The sequence below is a fragment of the Pipistrellus hanaki genome, assembly GCF_964339955.1.
Source record: "Pipistrellus hanaki genome assembly, chromosome: 15".
Classification (NCBI taxonomy): Eukaryota; Metazoa; Chordata; class Mammalia; order Chiroptera; family Vespertilionidae; genus Pipistrellus; species Pipistrellus hanaki.
The window spans coordinates 39,454,465-39,473,124 of NC_140517.1; the positions used below are offsets into that span (position 1 = coordinate 39,454,465).

At 56.1% G+C, this 18,660-nt stretch overlaps 1 protein-coding gene across 1 annotated transcript in view; it reads right to left on the reverse strand.

The window, feature by feature from the left end:
* MEGF8 (multiple EGF like domains 8) overlaps window positions 1-18,660 on the reverse strand; it is a 42,933-nt gene that overhangs the window by 15,540 nt on the left and 8,733 nt on the right. The window contains exons 6-30 of the mRNA XM_084905259.1: window positions 18,080-18,495; window positions 17,391-17,536; window positions 17,148-17,270; window positions 14,281-14,435; window positions 13,869-13,988; window positions 13,357-13,501; window positions 13,122-13,285; window positions 11,270-11,470; window positions 10,710-10,910; window positions 10,060-10,296; window positions 9,173-9,291; window positions 8,951-9,082; window positions 8,747-8,860; window positions 8,025-8,273; window positions 7,339-7,538; window positions 6,799-7,009; window positions 6,454-6,703; window positions 5,826-5,958; window positions 4,087-4,334; window positions 3,897-4,007; window positions 3,630-3,748; window positions 3,147-3,354; window positions 2,523-2,703; window positions 1,881-2,044; window positions 923-1,067 (exon numbers count right to left, since the gene is read on the reverse strand). Coding sequence (XP_084761385.1) covers window positions 923-1,067; window positions 1,881-2,044; window positions 2,523-2,703; window positions 3,147-3,354; window positions 3,630-3,748; window positions 3,897-4,007; window positions 4,087-4,334; window positions 5,826-5,958; window positions 6,454-6,703; window positions 6,799-7,009; window positions 7,339-7,538; window positions 8,025-8,273; window positions 8,747-8,860; window positions 8,951-9,082; window positions 9,173-9,291; window positions 10,060-10,296; window positions 10,710-10,910; window positions 11,270-11,470; window positions 13,122-13,285; window positions 13,357-13,501; window positions 13,869-13,988; window positions 14,281-14,435; window positions 17,148-17,270; window positions 17,391-17,536; window positions 18,080-18,495 — 4,492 coding nt within the window. The remainder of the gene's footprint in view (window positions 1-922; window positions 1,068-1,880; window positions 2,045-2,522; window positions 2,704-3,146; window positions 3,355-3,629; window positions 3,749-3,896; window positions 4,008-4,086; window positions 4,335-5,825; window positions 5,959-6,453; window positions 6,704-6,798; window positions 7,010-7,338; window positions 7,539-8,024; window positions 8,274-8,746; window positions 8,861-8,950; window positions 9,083-9,172; window positions 9,292-10,059; window positions 10,297-10,709; window positions 10,911-11,269; window positions 11,471-13,121; window positions 13,286-13,356; window positions 13,502-13,868; window positions 13,989-14,280; window positions 14,436-17,147; window positions 17,271-17,390; window positions 17,537-18,079; window positions 18,496-18,660) is intronic.

An 18,660-nucleotide genomic window follows, 5' to 3' on the forward strand; every position in this document is an offset into this window, starting at 1 on the left:
CCGGGAAGAGGCCCACACAAAGACACCAGTCAGAGAGGGACACCGAGCAAGCCGTGAGAGGCTAAGGAGAGCAAAGACAGTCGGGACAGGACAGGGAACGACAGAAAAGGCCCAACAGGGCCAGGGAATCAGACACAGACAGCAAAACACAAGCGAGGGAGAGAGACACAGAGAGGAAAAGGAGCAGCGAGTGACATTAGGAGTGGAGACGAGTGCTGCAGTACAGCCCTGACAGTTGTTTTCTTCTTGCCATGCAAGTGCCTGACTGAAACTCTGACCGCCAGGCAGCCCTTCCAGAGGCACCCGCTCAGGAAGGCTCCCGGGAGTCACACATGGCCGCCCAGGACCGGGTCCACAGAGCCAGATGTGTTGTAGAGAACTTGGTTGGTTTCAAATCTGACTGTGTGAGCTACTTGTTTGTTTTCTGCTCTTACGTTTTAAATTCACAAATAATGAGCCCAAACCAGTTTGGTTCAGTGGATAGAGCGTCAGCCTGCGGACTGAAAGGTCCCAGGTTCAATTCCAATCAAGGGCATGTACCTTGGTTGCAGGCACATCCCCGGGGGGGGGGGGGGGGGGGGTTCAGGAGGCAGCTGATCGATGTTTCTCTCTCATCGATGTTTCTAACTCTCTATCTCTCTCTCTTCCTCTCTGTAAAAAATCAATAAAATATATTTTTTTAAAAATAATAATTTCACCAATAATGAGTGAGCCAGTAGAAATCCTAGGCCCCCACCACAGACCCCAATAAAAGTAGCAAAATAAACTTCTCTAAGGGAAAAAAAAAAGGAAGGAGGGCATCCCCTTGGGTCTGTAGATACCATGGAGGCAATAGGAGCTTTGCCTGAGTCTGAAGGGACCCATGTGACTCCTAATGAGCAGGGTCCCAGGCGGGGGCTCACAGGGACGGCAATGGACTTACGGGTGAGGTCAGGCAGCAGCCAAGAGTTGCAGTTGACCTGGTAGAGCAGCACATCACTGCTGAACTCATCAGGGTCCGAGCGGCCCCCCAGGACCACCATGGTGTCCCCTAGCAGCGCTGAGGCGTGGAAAAGTCGGGGGCGGGGCTGTTGGGGAGACAGGTGGCCTGTCAGAGCCCACAGTCCTCTGCTCACTCTCTCAGCCCACTGGCCACCCTGATTCTCCCTACACCCCAGCACCCACCAGCCCACCCAGTGAACCTTCCTCAGATCTCACCTCTTCCTCCAGGAAACCTCCCTCCTTCCTCAGCAGCCACCTCCTTTTCCTGCTCCCACATCCTGTGCTCTGAGCTGGCAGCCCAGCCTGGCCTCGCACAGAGCTCCTTCAGAGAGAACCAGCACCACCCTCCCCTGAGCTGTCACTGTCGGCCTGCTCCCTGGATAAGCAGACCCCGGCGCCAAGTGCAGACCCTAGCCTGGTTACAAGCTACTCCCCAGGAGCTAGCCCAGACTGCTTGAAACAGATGTCACATTTTCATGTAACCGCACCAGCTGGGCTGGGGGCATCTGTGAAGGACTTGGGAGTATGTTGGGTGGATGGAAAATGCAATTGTCTCTAACTAGCACATCCCACACCCCTCTCTTTTGGCCTTGAAGGCAGGAAGAGCAAGGAGTTTCAGAGCCCCAGTTCCAGATGGGGAGGCCAGGAAGGGGGAGGGGCCTGCCAGGGCTACACCAAGAGTGGGAGGAGCAGAACCCAGGCCTGGAACTCCTGGTCTAGGATTCTTTCTTCCAAGCCAGGGGTGGAGCAAGGGAGACTTGGGCTGCCACAGCTCGGTTCAGGGGACTGTGAAAAGGGGGGATAGGAGTCCAGGGGTGAACTAGTCCTGGATCATTGGAACAGGGAGGCCCACTCCCTTCCACCCACTACATCCATCTGTCTAGACCACCTTTTCTGACCTTTGCCCCCTGAGAAGGGGCCAGCAGGCTCCAGGTTCGGTCAGGACAGTGCAGGGAGTAGAGCTCGGGGGATGGGGCCGCCAGCTCCACGTGGAAGCGGAAACCCCCAAACACGTAGAGAGAGTCGGTGGCCTCGTGGTACACGGCAGAATGACCATAGAGACCTGGGGGGCGGGGAGATAGAGGGGGAACAGAGGCTGGGGAAGGCCTGGGGATCAGGAAGGCCCCCACCTTCCTGGGCTCCCCTTCTCATTACCACACCTTCCCAGGCCCTGAGGCCACAGACTCAGGGGCCCTTCCCAGACTCAGAGGCTCTGGGAAAGGGAAGAGGGAGACCGGGTGGCCAGAATGTTCTGGGGACAGTGACCAAAGAGCAGAAGGAGAGGAAGAGAAAGGAGATTATCTGAGGGACAGCGATCTGGGGAGAGAAGGTGACCTGCGTTACTAGACAGGAAAAGGGCAGCTTTTCATGGAGTCAAGGGGAGGGTGTTAGAGACACTGAGCATCTCATTCTCAAGAAATGGTATTTGAGAGCCTGGGCAGGGGCAGGGAACGACAGGGAGATAACAAGGTGTGAGGGCAGTGACCACGGAGTGTGGGAGTGGACGAGCACCTGCTGTGCCCTCCTGTCCCTAGCCCCACCTGTGGGGGGTGTCCCACTCTGAGCTCCAGACACCCAGGTGCCAGTCGCCAGCTGGTACTCGAGCAGCTGCTGGTTGAAGCCATTTTCAGGAGAGTAACCGCCCACCAGGAGCAGAGACAGGCCTCTGCGCGCAGTGAGGGTATGACCAGCGACAGCTGGAAGTTCCACAGTCTGAGGGGCCTGAGAGATAGAGGGCAAAGGTCACAGGAGGCCAGAGGTCAGAGGTCATCTTGAGGGTAGAAGCGAGACTCAAAACTCCCCACACTCCGCTTGAACTCGCTAAGGAGACAGTGAGCTGCCTGGGGCTGGTCAGACCATAGGCCCTCCAACCAACCGGCCAGCCCTGGCCCAGCAGGAGGCAGCAGGCCTTTTCCCACGCCTGCCTCTCAGTGTCACTTCTTCAGGGAGCAACAGCCTGTGCTCCTTTGGGAAGCCCTGCTCTCGCTCTGGCTGCAAAGGGCTGACTCTACCTCTCCACAGGCTGGCCCACCAGGGCGTGGCCCAGACGGCCAATGAAATTCAATTCTGGGACTTGTGCTGGGGCCCGGGGAGGAAGCCGGCAGGAGCTCCCTGTCACCTCAGCCAGAGCCCGGGGTTAGGGCTGGGGGGGGAGATGTGCTCACCTTCTCCTGCCGCCACTGCAGGGTGGTGAGGTTGAGGACCCAGAAGTCTCGGGCGATGCCCCCAGCCGTGAGCCCGCCCATCAGGTACATGGCACCTCGGCCAGCGGGCACATAGGCAGCGGCATGGAAGGAACGGGGTGAGGGGCCCGGGCCCCCGTCCTCAGCTCCTGCCAGCATCTGTGTCCACCTCCACTCACTCACGGAGTACCTGGAACCCACACAGAAAGGCAGCCTCACTGTCCGGTCATCCCAGCATTCCCGAGGGCAACCCTCCTATGACAGTCACCTTACAATCCCCCAGGGTAACCCCACCCAAATGAGTATCCACCCTGAGGTGAACTTGCTGTGACAAGTGTCACAGTGTCCTTTGAAGTGTCCTATTCTGCACCCCGGAGGGACTCTTATGAGACAGATATCTCAGCATCTTGGAGGTGACCTTCTCTCTCTCATTCAGGAATCCCTCCTCCCCAGGGCAGTTCTCACCTGTACAGGTTTCCCAGCAGCCCCTGGGGGAGGCCCAGGCCCCCAAACATCCACAAGGTGGCATCAGGTCCCTCCACCATGGTGTGCCCCAGGCGGTGCAGGAAGCGGCTAGCAGTGTCCTGAGGGTGGGGGTGGGGACAGGAGGGGTCATGCTAAGGACATGACAGTATCTGGCAGAATATCGGGTCTGGGGAGTGGTCCCAGGAGGGGAAGAGGGAGAATGCCAGGCTGTGTGAAACCCCCCCAGAAACGGCTGCCACAACGCACAGCTGAGAGGCGGCTGTCCATGAGGGTTTCCCAAACCAGCTGGCCACCATCCAGCTTCGTGGCGCAGTCAGGGCCCCCGAAGCCCTCAGCACAGATGCACACGCCCAGACTCTGGGGAACAGAAGAAGAAAGCTTGGCAAGAGCCCTGAGCACCACCCCGTGCCACCTAACTCACCCACCCCACCTGTACCTGGTTACAGGTGCCTGCCCCGTTGTGGGCATTGCAGTTTTCAGGACACAGAGCCATGCGACAGTGTGGGCCAGCCCAGCCCTGCGGACAGCGGCAGAGGCCAGCGCCTGCGGCCCCATCCTGGGGCACACACTCCTGGGGGACAGGGCAGCTGCCAGGGCCCCCTGACCCACAGCGGGCAGAGCCCACGGAAGCGTTGAAGCCCCAGGACGAGGAGCCGTTGGCCTCCCAGTGCAACACGAGCAGCCCTGTTGGGAGAGAGGCCAGAGGCATGTAGCAAAGGCCAAGGTCCAGCCCGGCTCCATCCCCAGGTTTTGAGAAAAACCCATGTAATTGGGCAGGAAGCCAGCCACCTAATCATCTATAATCACTGCACCCCTCTCCCTAGTCCAGCCCATCAAGTCCCATAGGTTTTAAAGCCTAAATTTCTCTCCTATTCACCCACTGCTTGCCACTTCCTCTATTGTCTGGCCTGGCCACCAGCACCACCCCCAACTAGCCCTCTGGCTCACCTACACGCTGCCCTTCAGTTATCCCACATGATCCTTAAAAAACATGAACCTGAACCTGTCACTCGCAAGCTCCAAACCTTCCACAACTCCCTATTGTTCTTTTGTAAAAGCAAGTCTCCTCAAGAAGATTTGGGGGGCGGAGGAGGAGAAGGGGGGCAGGGGAGACAGGAATTAATGATATGTAAAAAATGAGTCCAAGTTATATTGGAAAAAAAAAAAAGGCCCTGCAGGCCCTCTGACATCATCGCCTTCCCCGGCCCTCTGGCTCCAGCACCAGGCCCTGCTCCTGCTTCTCAGGGCCTAGGCACATGCTAATCCTCCCCTGAGGAGTCCCCCTTACCCACACCACCCCTTTCAGGCCTCAGATGAGACTTCACCGCCGCACAGAAACTCTCCAAAGACTCCCAGACAGGCCAGGCACTCTCTTCCACTTCCTTCCGTCCCTCCCTATTCTGAGTGAACTTTGATGTCCTACACGCACACGCACACGCACACGCACACGCACACACAGTGAACCATGAAGGCAGCGCGGTGCCCTTGTTCACTGCTGCACCCTTCGCCTCTAGCTCAGGCCCGGCTCACTGCAGTGCTCCGTAAATACTTGGTGGATGAAACGAAACGAGGGGCCCTCAGTCCTTTGCTCGCTGTGAGGAGTCTAGGTTGCCAGTACAACTCTGCCTCTCGCCCAGCCTTGGAGCCCCTCTGATTTGCAGTATGAAAGGAAGCATTTCCAGACTTGGGCCTTAACTGCCAGGGGTAACAAATAGTGCATTTCCATCAGCCTGAGCTGGGCTTCCCTCAGCCCTGCTGAGGAGGCCTGGGTGTGGGGCTGTCCTGTGCATTGTAGGACATAGAGCAGCACCTCTGGCTTCTACCCATGAGATACCAGTAGCTCTCCCACACATGCCCACCAGCCACATGCCCCCAGGACACAATCAGCCCTGGTACAGAGAGAATCGAGGCTGAGGAGATGTTCAGGGCCCTCACACCAGCCCTCTGTGTGCCCAAAGACACATCCGCTTGGCCCTTCTCTCCAGAGGCAGCCCAGCAATACTCGGTTTGCCTCTCAGCTGAAGACATGGGGACCCACAGATGGCAAGGGGTTGCCTCACCCAGCAAGTCAGTGGCAGGATCGGCTGGGCCTTAAGTCCACCTTGGTCAGCAAGATGCAGGGGAGCAAGAGATACACAGCCCAGTACAGAGGCCCCACCTCTCTAGTCCCCATACCGGATAGGGCCTGCACAGTGAGGGGCCTGTCCCGCCGCTGGCCGCAGAAGGCAGCAATGAGGCTCCGGTCCGACTGCACAACACCAGTGTCCAGGAAGCGTGGGAAGCCGTCAAAGGCCAGCACGTAGCTCAGCTGGAGGGGTGCAGAGGCGAGGATTAGGGGGTGAGGAGGATGAGAAAGAGGGATGCTTGGGGTCTGGGAGGAGGAGAGACAATCTGAGACAGGGAAGTGGGCTGTTTGAGCATACTGGGCAGACTGTCAAACTGTGGCATTGAGATCACCATTCCCCTCCTGTGTTGACAGCAGACGTGGCTGATCAATCAGACACTTTCACCTGGTGCCTCTTTCTCACTACACAGCTCCTGGAGGCCACCACCAGCTGTGAGAGCTAGCACACAGCACATATTTGCCATGCTGTACTGGGGAAGGCAGTTTGAGGATCTGGGGGTTGGAGTCCAGGAAACAAGAGGTGATCTGGTAAATGGGAAGGTCTGTGAGCTGGGGGTTGAAGGACTAAAGTTTGGGGTTTGAAAGATTTAAAAAAATGGGGTGATGGGGGTCAGAGCCTAAGGAGTCCAACTGGGTGGGGAAGACATAGGTCTGAACCCTAGTGCCCTCAGAGCTCACCGTGCAGGGGGTGCTGCTGTCGGGGGAGAAGGTGAGGGTGAGCGGGGGACAGAGGGTCCCAGGAGCACAGGGCTGTAGCACCTCAGTGGCCGAGACAACCCACACACAATATGAAAGGCCTGGCCCGGCTCTCACTGCCCCGCCACCTGGAGGCAGCAGCCCCCCAACCCGGCGTGAGCCCAGTGCCACTGAGGACACGTTGGTGAGGAGGGCGCGGCCCCCACACTCCCGGAAGCAGGAGCCACCGGCCCTGAGGAGATGGAGAAGAGCCAGTGTCAGACCAGTCCTGCCTCATCCCACATGCCCCTCACCCTACCCCTCCCCCCGGCCCGGCCCCTGACTCACCGGGGATCCCCATAGTAGCCAGGGATGCAGAGCTGGCAGTGGGCACCTTCGGTGTGGTCCTGGCAGAAGCAGAGCCCGCTGAGGTTGTCGCAGTGGCCGCGGCGTGGGTCCCCGTGCCCGTTGCACTGGCAGGGCCGGCAGCCGCCTGAGCCCGTGGCGTTGCCAAAGCTGCCGGGCCGGCACCGTTCGCAGTGCTCCCCCCAGGTCCAGTCTGTAGAGACCCCGCAGGCAGGACAGTCAGGGACAAGGGTGGAAGGAGCCTGCCAACTGGCTCACCTGATCCCTGACCTCAGGCTGCTTCAAAGGAGGGTCACCAAGGCCCAGACTTGGAGGAATAGCAAGTCCTCGGAGTGGGGACTAAAGCCCCACCAATGAGATGAGTGCCACTGAAGGAGGTCAGGGGTCAGGAGCAGGCAGTGGGCAGGAGGACCCCGAGCTGGGTGAGGGGACACTGAGGCCCACGCAGAGAAAAGAAAACTGGAATCCCGAGGAGGCTCCCTGGAGGCCAGTCTGGGGGTGTCTGGGAGGAGGGCAGCTCACCCTGGCACTCATCACAGAAGCCAGGCCCCCGCTTTCGGCAATGGCTGTGGAAGTTGCAGCCACAGTCTCTGGAGCAGCGGGGGCCGAGGGGTCCCGGGGCAGGCGTGGGCGGGGGCAGGTCCGATGTCCAGCCCAGGTCACACACGCAGGTGAAGTCAGGGGGTCCACTGCACACACCATGGCCGCAGTCCTCCAGGCACCTGAGGGGCCGTGGCAGGGGTGGGGGAAGGGCTGGGCAGGCCCAGAGTGCCCAAGGCATCCCTGCCATCCCATTCCACCCCATCATCTCCAGAGCAGCACCATCACAAGCTACTGCCCATTCCATTGGTCCTACACTACGTGTCTCCAAGGTAACCCCATCACATGGGAACTCCTGTCTCTATAGTAACCATACATCACTACTAGTGATCTGTTCTCTATGAAAACCCCTTTTCAACTTGGTTCTCCTCCATCTCCATGGCAACTCTGAGAACTACTAGTGCATGGGTGACCTGCCTCACAGTAAGTAGTGTTACACTGGGGACCCTGCCACTCTAATGAGGACCTAGTCTGCAAGGTAAAAATCTGAGGCTCCCTGGGATGCTGGTTCCACAGGAGGGATTCCAGCACCAGGATCACTTCCTCTTCCCATCTCCACACACCCCAGCCCTGGGGCAGCATCTCCATGGAAACCATGCCCCACTCACGTGCGATTGCAGTATGTGATGCCATCACCCTGGTAACCGCGCTGGCAGTGACACTCATAGCTGAGGGGCGTGTTCAGGCAGGAAGCCCGCAGGTGGCACCGTGCCAGGCCCAGGCGACACTCATCCACGTCAGGACAGCGGGCATACGCCCAGCGGGCAGGGAGGGCCACGGACAGCCCCAGGCCCTCCCCCACCCACAGGGAGCAGTTACCCCCACCAAGGGGCCCTGAGAAGTCCCCCTGGAGGCACCTGGAGGGTGGGAGATTGAAGGAGGTGGTGGAGTGGGAGGAGATGATAAAAAAACAAGAGATGGAAATAGTTACAAGGAGAGAGAAAGCCAATCAGAGATAGAGAGAGAAGTATAAATATATAGAGAGAGAAAGGAGAAATGGAAGCAACAGAGGGAAAGCAAGAGTAGTCAAACAAAAACGATGGTGAAAGAAAGAATCGAGATAGAGATAGGGACACAGTGAAAAGAGAGACAGAAACAGGTCAAGAAGGAGGAGGAAAGGACAATGAGAGAAACAAGTCCCAGAAGCAGGGACAGAGTGAAGAGGGAGAAGAGAGAAAAACTAAGAGAAATGGGGAGGGAGAAAAACAGAGACGGTGGTAAGGAAAAGACAGGCGAGAGGCAGAGAAACAGGGCAGCCGTTAGAATTAGGGCCGTGGACAGCTGCCCACCCCATCCTGCCCATCCACCTGCCCCCCCGCCCAGGGCTCACCGCCCCAGTGTGGGGTTGTCCTCATTGCCGCACCAGCCGCACTCATGGCTCTGCAGACACTCGTGGCAGGTCTGGAAGCGGTCACAGCTCCGGCACCGGGGCTCCGAGTGCACGCTGCAGGGCGGCAGGGGTGGAAGGTGTCGGAGCCCAGCCACCTCCACCTCTCCAACCTCCCATGAGCCCAGCTGCCCACCCTGACCGCACCTGTCATCCCAGCCTCGGCAGCCCCCATACGGGTACCGGGCCAAGTAGGCAGCAAACAGAAAGCAGGTGTGGGTGGACTGGCACCAGGCGCACTGGCTTGAGTTGGCCAAGCAGTCGTCACAGGTCAGGCGCCTGAGGGTGAGGAGTGAGGATTGGGTCATGCCATGGCTGGTGTGTACACCCCCACACACACACCTGCTCCCTGGGCCCCGAGGGGCTCACTGGCTGCAGAGCGGGGGACACGCCTCTGGGCTCTTCAGGGCACCCTGACCCCGGCCTCGCCGGCTGCATGCTGCGTCCCCTTTGCGGTTGGTGCTCTGATGCCACTCACAGTAGGGGTCCTGGGGGTTGGAGAGGTAAGAGCCCAGCTTAGCCCTCTCCCTTGGGCTCCCAGTGCCCTGCTTCCCTCACTGACCCACCCCTAAAACCACCCTCCAAGCCCCCTACCCTCTCCCACTGCCTGCCTCTCCACACTTTCCCCTTCAGCCAGCAGCATCCATGGCTTCTGCCTGCCCAGCACCCTCTCACGTTTTGAGCACAAGAATCCCTTGGAAGGTCAAGTGGGGGGCGAATGCAATCCTTGGGATCCAGAGGTAGGCAAAGGGCCACCCCCACCCCTGACCTCACTGACTGATCCCATGCACTTCTGGGACCCCTGTTGACCCCGGGTGACAGTGGGTGGGGACAGAAAGGTACTCTTTCCACTTGGCTGAGCGAGGGATGCAAGACTGGAACCCTGTGGCTCCCTTGCCATTCCCTAGGAACGACCCTCCAGGGAAACCACGGTCTACCATTGGAGGTCACAGGCCTGAAGGCCTATCCTGGACTCTGCCGCCCAAGCCAATAAATGCCCCTCTAGAGAAGAGGCGACCCATGGGATTTTTGGCCCCTAAAGTCCTGACTGCCAGGAGCCCCCTCTCCAGTCCCTCTCCTCTGCCCCCCACCTGACTCTTATCTACAGATCAAAGACAACAGCCCCAGCTATGGCCCCATACTGCCACCACAGGGACCCTTGGCTGCCCATGTCAGCCCTGGGGGCACCTCTTCCCCAGCCCCCAGCTTTGGTTGCCTCCCACTTGAAACTGCCCCCTCAGGGGCCTGGCAGGAACCTGGGTACAGGCGTGGCAGTCACGATGCTCCTCACAGAGCGGGCAGAGGGCAGGCACCAGCACCAGCAAGGACCCGCGGGCCCCACCGTCCGTGCAGTGAGCCCCACTCTGGCGCAGGTGGCAGGTGGAGCTGGCCAGGCACCAGCCGCAGCCCTGGTCCGCCAGGCAGCCCAGGCAGGAGGAGTAGGAGGCACAGGCCATGGAGCGGTAGGGTTCCAGGAAGAAGAAGGAGATCTCCTGGGGGAGGAGGCATAGGAAGTCAGGGACCCATGCTCCAACTTGAGGGTCAGGAGTCAAGGTTTGAAGTAGGGATCCGAGTTTGGAGCTAAAGACTTAAGTGTCCAGAGACAATATTGAGAAGTCAGGCATGTACAAAGTCAGAATCTGGGTCATTAGCAGACAAAAGAGGATCAGTATTTGAAACATTCTAGAGATTAGAAGTAAAAATATGGAGGGCAGAGTCAGGGGCAGTGGGGTCAGGGAAGAGGTACAGATGTGGGCAGGGGTCAGAATATCAGGTCAGGTCAGAGTCTGGGGGTCAGGGAGTGGAGTCTGGAGGGTGCAAGGTGAATCCAGAGTTCAAAAGCCAAGGTTTGTGGTCTGGGGTTCAGAAATCCCAGAGGATCAGGCATCTGGGTCTGGGTACTCACACTGCCACCTGGCACACCAGTCCGGTCCCACAGCAGTGTGAGCTCGCTGTGCCCAGGGCCTGCCGAGCCATTGAGCTGGCCCCGGATCTCCACCGCATATTTGTGGCCCCGGCCAGGCAGTGGGAAGAGACGAGCAGATCCTGGGCGCTGTAGCCGCCTTATCTCTTTCTCCTGCTGTGCCACCCAGCGCCCCACTTCCTCCTGCAGTAGGGAGAGGACAGACAGGGCCTCAGGACTTGCCACAGCCCCCATCTCTGAAACCTCTGGGAGCTTCAAACCCACCTCGCAGCCACCTCTTCCTAGAAAGAGGAGTGCCTCAGGGTTCCTTAGATCCCAAGAACCTCCAAGTGCCTCCAAATGCACCAGGGACCCTCCTCCTCAGGGGAATCTGACTTGGTAAGACAGACCTTCCCCACCCTCTTCAAAATTTCCCAAACTCTGAACACCCCGTGGTCCTCTCTCCACTAAGGACGCATCTCCTCCCCAGACTTCCCTGCACCACACATCCCCTCCCCCGTATGGACCACAAACAACCCTCTGAGTGTCCCAGGCGCCCTCACCATGCTCTCTGGGTCAGGGCCACGGGCCATCCGGGCCAGGACATGTAGGCGCTGGGCCCGGGCCCACACAGCCACGTCCTCAGCCCCTGGCCCGCCGGGCCCTCCCGGAAGCAGTGGGTGGATGAAGCCACGATAGACCAGTGATACGTCGGTCTCTGGGCTGGGTGTCAGGGTGATGGTTGTGCTGCGGACAATCAAGACCTGTGCCAGCGGGGAAGGGTATGAATGAGTGCCTCTTTGCGTGGCCCACAGTCCCCACACCTCTCAGGCCATATCAGAGCCAGAAAGGATCAGGCAACTCAACCTCCTTCCCAATTCCATGGAATGAGACTGAGGCCAGGGCAGGGGAGGCTGCTCACCAGGGGTAACTAAGAGTCAGGATGCCAACTCAGAGAACGAACAACATCCTCTTCCCCAATTCCCCACCTTTCCACCTAAGCCCTCAGGAGTCTAGATGACAAAATAAATAAATAAAATCCCTTTAACTACAGGGTATGGAAAACCTCCAGGTTAGTGAACACGCCTACATGCCTGGGGGGTGTCGCACCCAACTCCATGGGGACAGAAGCCCCTGTGCTCAGAACCTCTGGACCTCAATGTAGCTTATCCTCTGCTACATAATCAACAAGTACACAAGGTGTGTTTTTTTAAAAGGAGATTCCAGCCCTAACTGGTTTGACTCCATGGATGGAGTGTCGGCCTGTGGACTAAAGGGTCCCATGTTTGATTCTGGTTGGGGGCACATGCCCAGGTTGCAAGCTCCATCCCTAGTAAGGGGCATGCAAGAGGCAGATTAATGATTCTCTCTCAACATTAATGTTTCTATCTCTCTCTCCCTCTTTGAAATCAATAAAAATATACTTTAAAATAAGTAAATAAAAAATAAGAAGAAAGAAGATTCCAGCCCTGGCTGGTGTGCATCAGTTGGCTGAGCATCTTGTGCTCAACCAAAGGTTATGGGTTCAATTCCCAGTCAGGGCATGTAAGGAAGGCAACCAATCAATATTTCTCTGTTTCTCTCTCCTTCTCTCTCTCTCTCTCTCTCTCTCTCTCTCTCTCTCTCTCTTTCTCTCTCTTTCTCTCAGCATGTCGTCAGGTGAGGATTAAATAATAATAATAAATAATAATAATAAATAAAAAGATTCCAGATAAAACATTCCAAGTGACAGATATATTCCAAGTGACAGATATGATTTTTTGGTAAGCATGTGTTTTTGTAATTGCAAATAAATGGAATAGGTCGAGTGTTCATTATGAGAGACTGTTTAAATAAACAACAGTACCAGGTGTAGGAAAATAAATGGAATATTATGCAGCTGTAAAGATAATGAGAATGTTTCCTAAGTTCTCTAATGGAAAGATCGTTGGGATGTATTAAGAAAAAAAGGATTTGCTAGTAGAGTGTGGATAATATACTACTTTTTGTGCAAGAAAGAAAAATGATTAAAAGTCACATTTATGCCCTAGCTGGAATCAAATCATGACCTTGGTTCATAAGTCAATGCTCTACCATTGAGCCACACCAACAAGGCTTTTTAAAATATGTTTTTATTGGTTTTAGAGAGGAAGAGAGAGAAAAAAACCGATGTGAGAGTGAAACATTGATCAGCTGTCTCCCGCACCTACGCTGATGGGGATGCAGCCCACAACCTGGGCCTGTTGGTGCATGGGACAATGCTCAGCCCACTTAGCCACATGGGCCAGGGATACCACAATTTTAAAAAATTTCTTAAATGTTTTTAACTATTAAGGAAAATCAAACCCTTGAATATAAACATAAAGTGGTAAAGATCTATTTGGAAAACAAAAACCCCAGGACCAGCCCTTCAACACTCCATCCCCAGCTCCCTACCTTGTCAGGCTGAGAGGCGTTGGGTGGCTGTTGGAAGGTGAGGAGGTGCAGGCCAGGCAGGTAGCTCTGGGTGACGCAGGCCTCCAGGGATGTGACGAAGACAGGTGCAGGCCCCCACCAGCCCACGGTGCCTGAGATCTGCTCTCCTCGGCAGTGGGCCTGCTCTGTAAGGACAGGAGGAGGGTCAGTGTGGGGTGCAGCACTGCCCCCTCCCACACTTCCACAGGTCACTCACCGGGCCGAGGGAGGCAGCTCTCATTGTGCACGCACCAGCCCAGGGCACCAGGTCCCCGGGGAGGAGCCGCAGGGCTGCTGAAGGCCAGGCAGGCCTGGCAGTCAGCCAGGAGGCGCCCCAGGCCCAGGCAGCTGGCAGCCAGACACTGCAAGAAAGGAGGGGACAGGAGTCCTTGTTCACCGGGGCTTATGAGATCCGAAAAGGGCTATGGATTGAGGAGTTTTGGAGTAGAATGGATCAGGAAATTGGAGAAGGGAACTGAAAGCCAATTAGAATGGAGAAAGTTGAAGAGGACAGGGCCTGGGAATATGGGTACAGATAAGTTCAAAAGGACTGGGGAAAGGGTCAAAGTTTAGGGGTCAGCAATCAGGAATGGGGGATGGTGATTTTAGATGTGAAACAAGTCTCCCGTGTGAGTGTGGGGGGTCCTTCTTCACTTGGTTTCACAGAGGGAGACACTGAGGGCTGGCTCTGTGGGAAGGGGAGTAGGAGGAGTGAGGACAGCTACTCACAGCCCCCGAGGGGGTCCCAGGAGGCAGTGCGGCTTGGCAGGACCCCTGACACCAACTGCATTCCGGGTCTCGAGAGCAGACACTGTGGTCCGTGTACATGGAACAATAGTCCAAATGATACTGCAGAGAGATGGGGTGGAGGAAGGGGCTCCTCAGACAGGGGCCTGTTCCTATATCCCCACTCATTTTGATTATCCAGGGAACCCCGACCTCTCGGCACCTTGAGGATCCCAGTCCAATCCTCTTCCAGCGCCAGGAACCATTCCTCCTCCCCCGAACCTGGGAGCCAACATCCCTCCTCTTATGGACCTAGGGACTCCCACTACGTATCCCAAGGACTTCCAACTTTCTCATCTATGGAAATCATGCCACCTCCTCCCAGCCACCCTCTCCCTATCACCCCAATACTCACGTCGGGGGCAGGCGCCTGGAACACAAAGGGGGGCACCTTGTAGGCCATCAAATCCCCACGGGGCCGGCCACTGTACCCACCAGCCACCAACAGGACACTGCCACCAAGCACAGCTGCCACATGTGAATACCGTCCACTGGGGGGTGCTGCTCGGCCTAGAAGAATACAGACCCCCCCAAGGACATGGGATCCCCAATCCCCCTCCCTCCTGCATGGCTCCCCTGCCCAGAGGGCTACACCTGGCTCCCATAAGCCTCAGCTCAGTCTCCGAGCTCCTGCTTCTAATGACCTGCCCACGGAAACCCACCCAGCCTGCCTGGTCCTGCACCAGCTCCAGTCCTTTCTCTCCTCTGGCCTACCGTGCCCTACACAAGCCACCTTTCAGACAGAGTATGATCTCTAGGGTCAGAAAACTTGGGTTCGCCCTGGCTGGTTTGGCTCAGTGGATAGAGCGTCAGCCTGCGGACTAAACAGTCCCAATTCAATTCCCGTCAAGGGCACATGCCTGGGTTGCTGACTTGATCCCCAGTAGAGGGCATGCAGGAGGCAGCCGATCAATTATTATCTCTATTCATTAATGTTTCTATCTTTCTCTTCCTCTTCCTTCCTCTCTGAAATCAATAAAAATATATTTTTTAAAAAGTAAAAGAAAACTTGGGTTCAAATCCTGGGTCTAACTTTTACTTGGGTTTAAATCATGGATCAACTACTCACTAGCAGAGTAGCCTTGGGCAATAAACTCTGTCTCTCTGATTCTGAGTTCTCTGCCTTTAGGGAATCTGCCTGGCAATGGCCTCTCTTGTGGTGACAGCCTCCGATTTTCCCCCAGAAAACAACCTTCTCCCCTCCCAGTCCACAAGGTTCAAGTCAAGCCAAACCTGCTTTGGGCAAAAGTGGGGCTTTAGCCCAGGCTTGTCAGTGTCAGTGATTAGTTCAGGATGGAACTCAATTCCTACAATTCTTTTTTTAATATATTTTATTGATTTTTTTTTTTTTTTTTTTTTTTTTTTTTTTTTTTTTTACAGAGAGGAAGAGAGAGGGATAGAGAGTTAGAAACATCGATGAGAGAGAAACATTGATCAGCTGCTTCCTGCACACCCCCTACTAAGGATGTGCTGCAACCAAGGTACATGCCCTTGACCAGAATCGAACCTAGGACCTCTCAGTCCACAGACCAACGCTCTGTCCACTGAGCCAATTCCTACAATTCTTGGGGGGGAAACATTCTCTTCCCTCTGGGAATTTTTTTTTCTTTTATTAATTTTAGAAAGGAACAGGAGATGAACATAAACTGTGCACCTATGGATGGGGGGTGGGGAAAGGGCAGAGGGTGGGGTGGGAACCTGGTGTAGGGGAGCAATGGAGGGGGGGGGAAATGAGGAACATTTGTAATAATATGAACAAAAGATCTATTTAAAAAAAAAAAGAAAAAAGAAAAAAAAAGAAAGGAACAGGAAACATGGTTGAGAAAGAAATATTGATCGGCTGCCTCCTGCATGCCCCCTACTGGGGGATCTAGCCTGCAACCTGGGCATGTGCCCTGACTGGGAATCAAACCTTCACCTCTCAGCGCATGGGAAACACTCAACAAACTTAGCCACACTGGCAGGGCAACCTCTGAGCATTTTAAAAGGGTAAAATATCATCCAAGAGCTGCTGGTGACCATCTACAAAAGGAAAGCTGGCTGGAGACTGAAGTAAACTCAGCCAAGAACTGGAGAGAGGAGTGGCTAATGCCATTATGTGAGCACCTGGATCCAGTCCAACCTGAAGCTGGCAAGAGTTTTCACTCAAGTTAGCCAAGAAATTCTCCTTTATGCTTAAGTTGGTTGGGTTAGATTTCTGTCACAACCAAGAGTCCTGACCAACAGGTAAGTGGTTAGTGATTGGTGACCCACACCCTCTTACTGAACTGAATGCTCTGTAAGCACCTGGGTCTTGGTCCAGGAAATCACAAACTACAGAAGAGGAAGAGACTTGCTGAAACCGGTTTGGCTCAGTGGATAGAGCATCGGCCTGCGGACTCAAGGGTCCCAGGTTCGATTCCGGTCAAGGGCATGTACCTTGATTGCGGGCACATCCCCAGTAAGGGGGTGTGCAAGAGGCAGCTGATCGATGATTCTCTCTCATCGATGTTTCTAACTCTCTATCCCTCTCTCTTCCTCTCTGTAAAAAATCAATTAAAAAAATATATTTAAAAAAAAGAAGAGGAAGAGACTTGCAAAAACCTCACATTCTCGCCTGCCCAGTAAAGGAGCCTAAAAGAGGGAGAGGGACAGGGACAGGCAGAGGAATCCTGGGTGGGAGATCTCAATGTCAGGCCCAGGCTTTACCCCTGATGGCTACACAAAGCTCCTTGAGGACCTTTCCCCAGTGCCCACCCTTCCTCTGTCCTTGCTCTTCTGTTCAGCGGAGTGGGGAGAACAGACAGGCCTCTGGGAAGTCTGTAGTCCCCTGAAACGATATGCCCCTTTGTGAGGAAGGAACCTGATCTAAAGCATTCGAAAGATTCTCCCACCCTCTTTAATTATGGCTTTTGTACAGGTAGTTCTTTAGGGCCAGCCATCTTGGTTTTGCCCTTGCCCACTGTGTGACCCTGGAACAGTTACCTCTTCATGGGCATTTCCCTCTGGAAACTGGCAAACCTGAACTGGAACCTAGGTCTGATGCTGTTGTAACTGCCTCCCATCTCCATGACAACAATGCCCTGGTCCTGTCTGCAGTGCAGGCTTGCCCCTGAGCAGGCTCAAATAACATATCTGGCTCACCCCGACAAGGACCGAGGTGGCTCTTGCCCAAAGCCCAGATTCACTGTGGGGGGAAGTGTGACCTTCAGGAGCCCCTCAGGAATCAGAGGGGTCACTCACCCTCAGGCGTTCCTGGCGGGGCAAGCTCAGCCCCTGACACCCACTGATGGCAGCCCAGGTGGTAGAAGAAGATGCCATCCTCATAGCACTTTTCCTCCTGGTAATGGGTGTGCACATTGCCTCCTGGGGAAGAAGGAAAGGGGCACCGCTGGCAAGGCTGGGGGAGGTGGGGCACTGCGCAAGGAGCCTCGGCTCAGGGCTGCTCTGGACCCCAGCAGGCGGGCAGGCGGGAAGCCCCCTCACCATAGACCACCATGTAGTTGCCCAGGACACTGGCCGTGTGGAAGGCTCGCTCCCGTGGGCCCTGCAGCCCATCCCGGCCCTTCAGGGTGGTCCACACTCTCCGGTCCACGTGGAAGAGCTCCGTGGAGTTCACCCGCACAGAGAACCTGTGAGGGAGGCAGAGGAAGGGCTCAGGGCAGGAGAGGCCTCTGTCCCGCCTCTGGGCTGTTACAGGTACGTAATCCCTCAGGGTTGAGACCGGCAGTAAATGGGTTTAAGTCCCCTCAGAACTAGAAGCTCCTATTGGCAGGGCCCAGGCTGGACTTATATCTGGGTCCTGCATAATCTAGCCAGAGCTGGACACCAAGCAGGGGCTGGGGGGATGGGCGGACAGTAGGAGTGTGTGGGGAAGCAAGCGTAAGGTGACCGGACGTCCCGCTTTTGGCGGGACAGTCCCGATTTTAAACAATTTGTCCCGCATCCCGCGGTGTTTAACAAAATTGGGACTGTACCGCCAAAAGCGGGATGTCTGGTCTATTTAAGCAAGTGACCAAGAGATTGAGTGGTGCGTGAATGAGTGAACCAATGAAGGAAGGAGTGACTGAATGCCTACAGGACTCCATCGGTAGGCAAAGCCCACTAAAGACGAAAGGCCCAGGTACTGGGCCAGGCCTGCCTGCAGAGCAGAGGTTGAGGGGCAGGTTACTCACCGGGCAGTGGAGGGTCGGTGTCCACCATGAACCAGCAGGGCTCGAGATGGGGCGTGAAACACCATGGAGTGGCCAGTGGCGGCAGGGGGCCGCCCACCAGCCGGAACCACCTGCTCCCAATAGCCCCCACTGGCGCTGTCAAGGCGGAAACGGAAGAGGCCGGAGGAGAAGAGGTCGTGCTGGGTGCGGCCACCAGACACATAGAGCCAGACGTTGTCCACTAAGGCAGCTGCGTGACCTGCCAGGCCGGGCGGCCCAGCGGAACCAGAAGCAGGTGGTGCCAGTTGCTCCCAGTGGCCCCCGCCCAGCGGGCTAAAGGCCCACACGTCGCTAGTGAGGGAGCCGTCAGCCAGCTCACCGCCCATCAACACCAGGGAGCCGGCCCAGGCCACAGCCACATGGGAGTGACGGGCAGCCTGTGAGGAAGAGACGAGGAGACAGAGATGGAGAGGAAAACAGATGGTGACACACAGAATGACAGGAAGAGCCAGACACAGACACAGAGATGCAGAGACAAAGATAGGCACAGAGAGAAAGACAGGTGGTGAGACAAAGAGAATGCAAAGACAGAAGAGAGACAG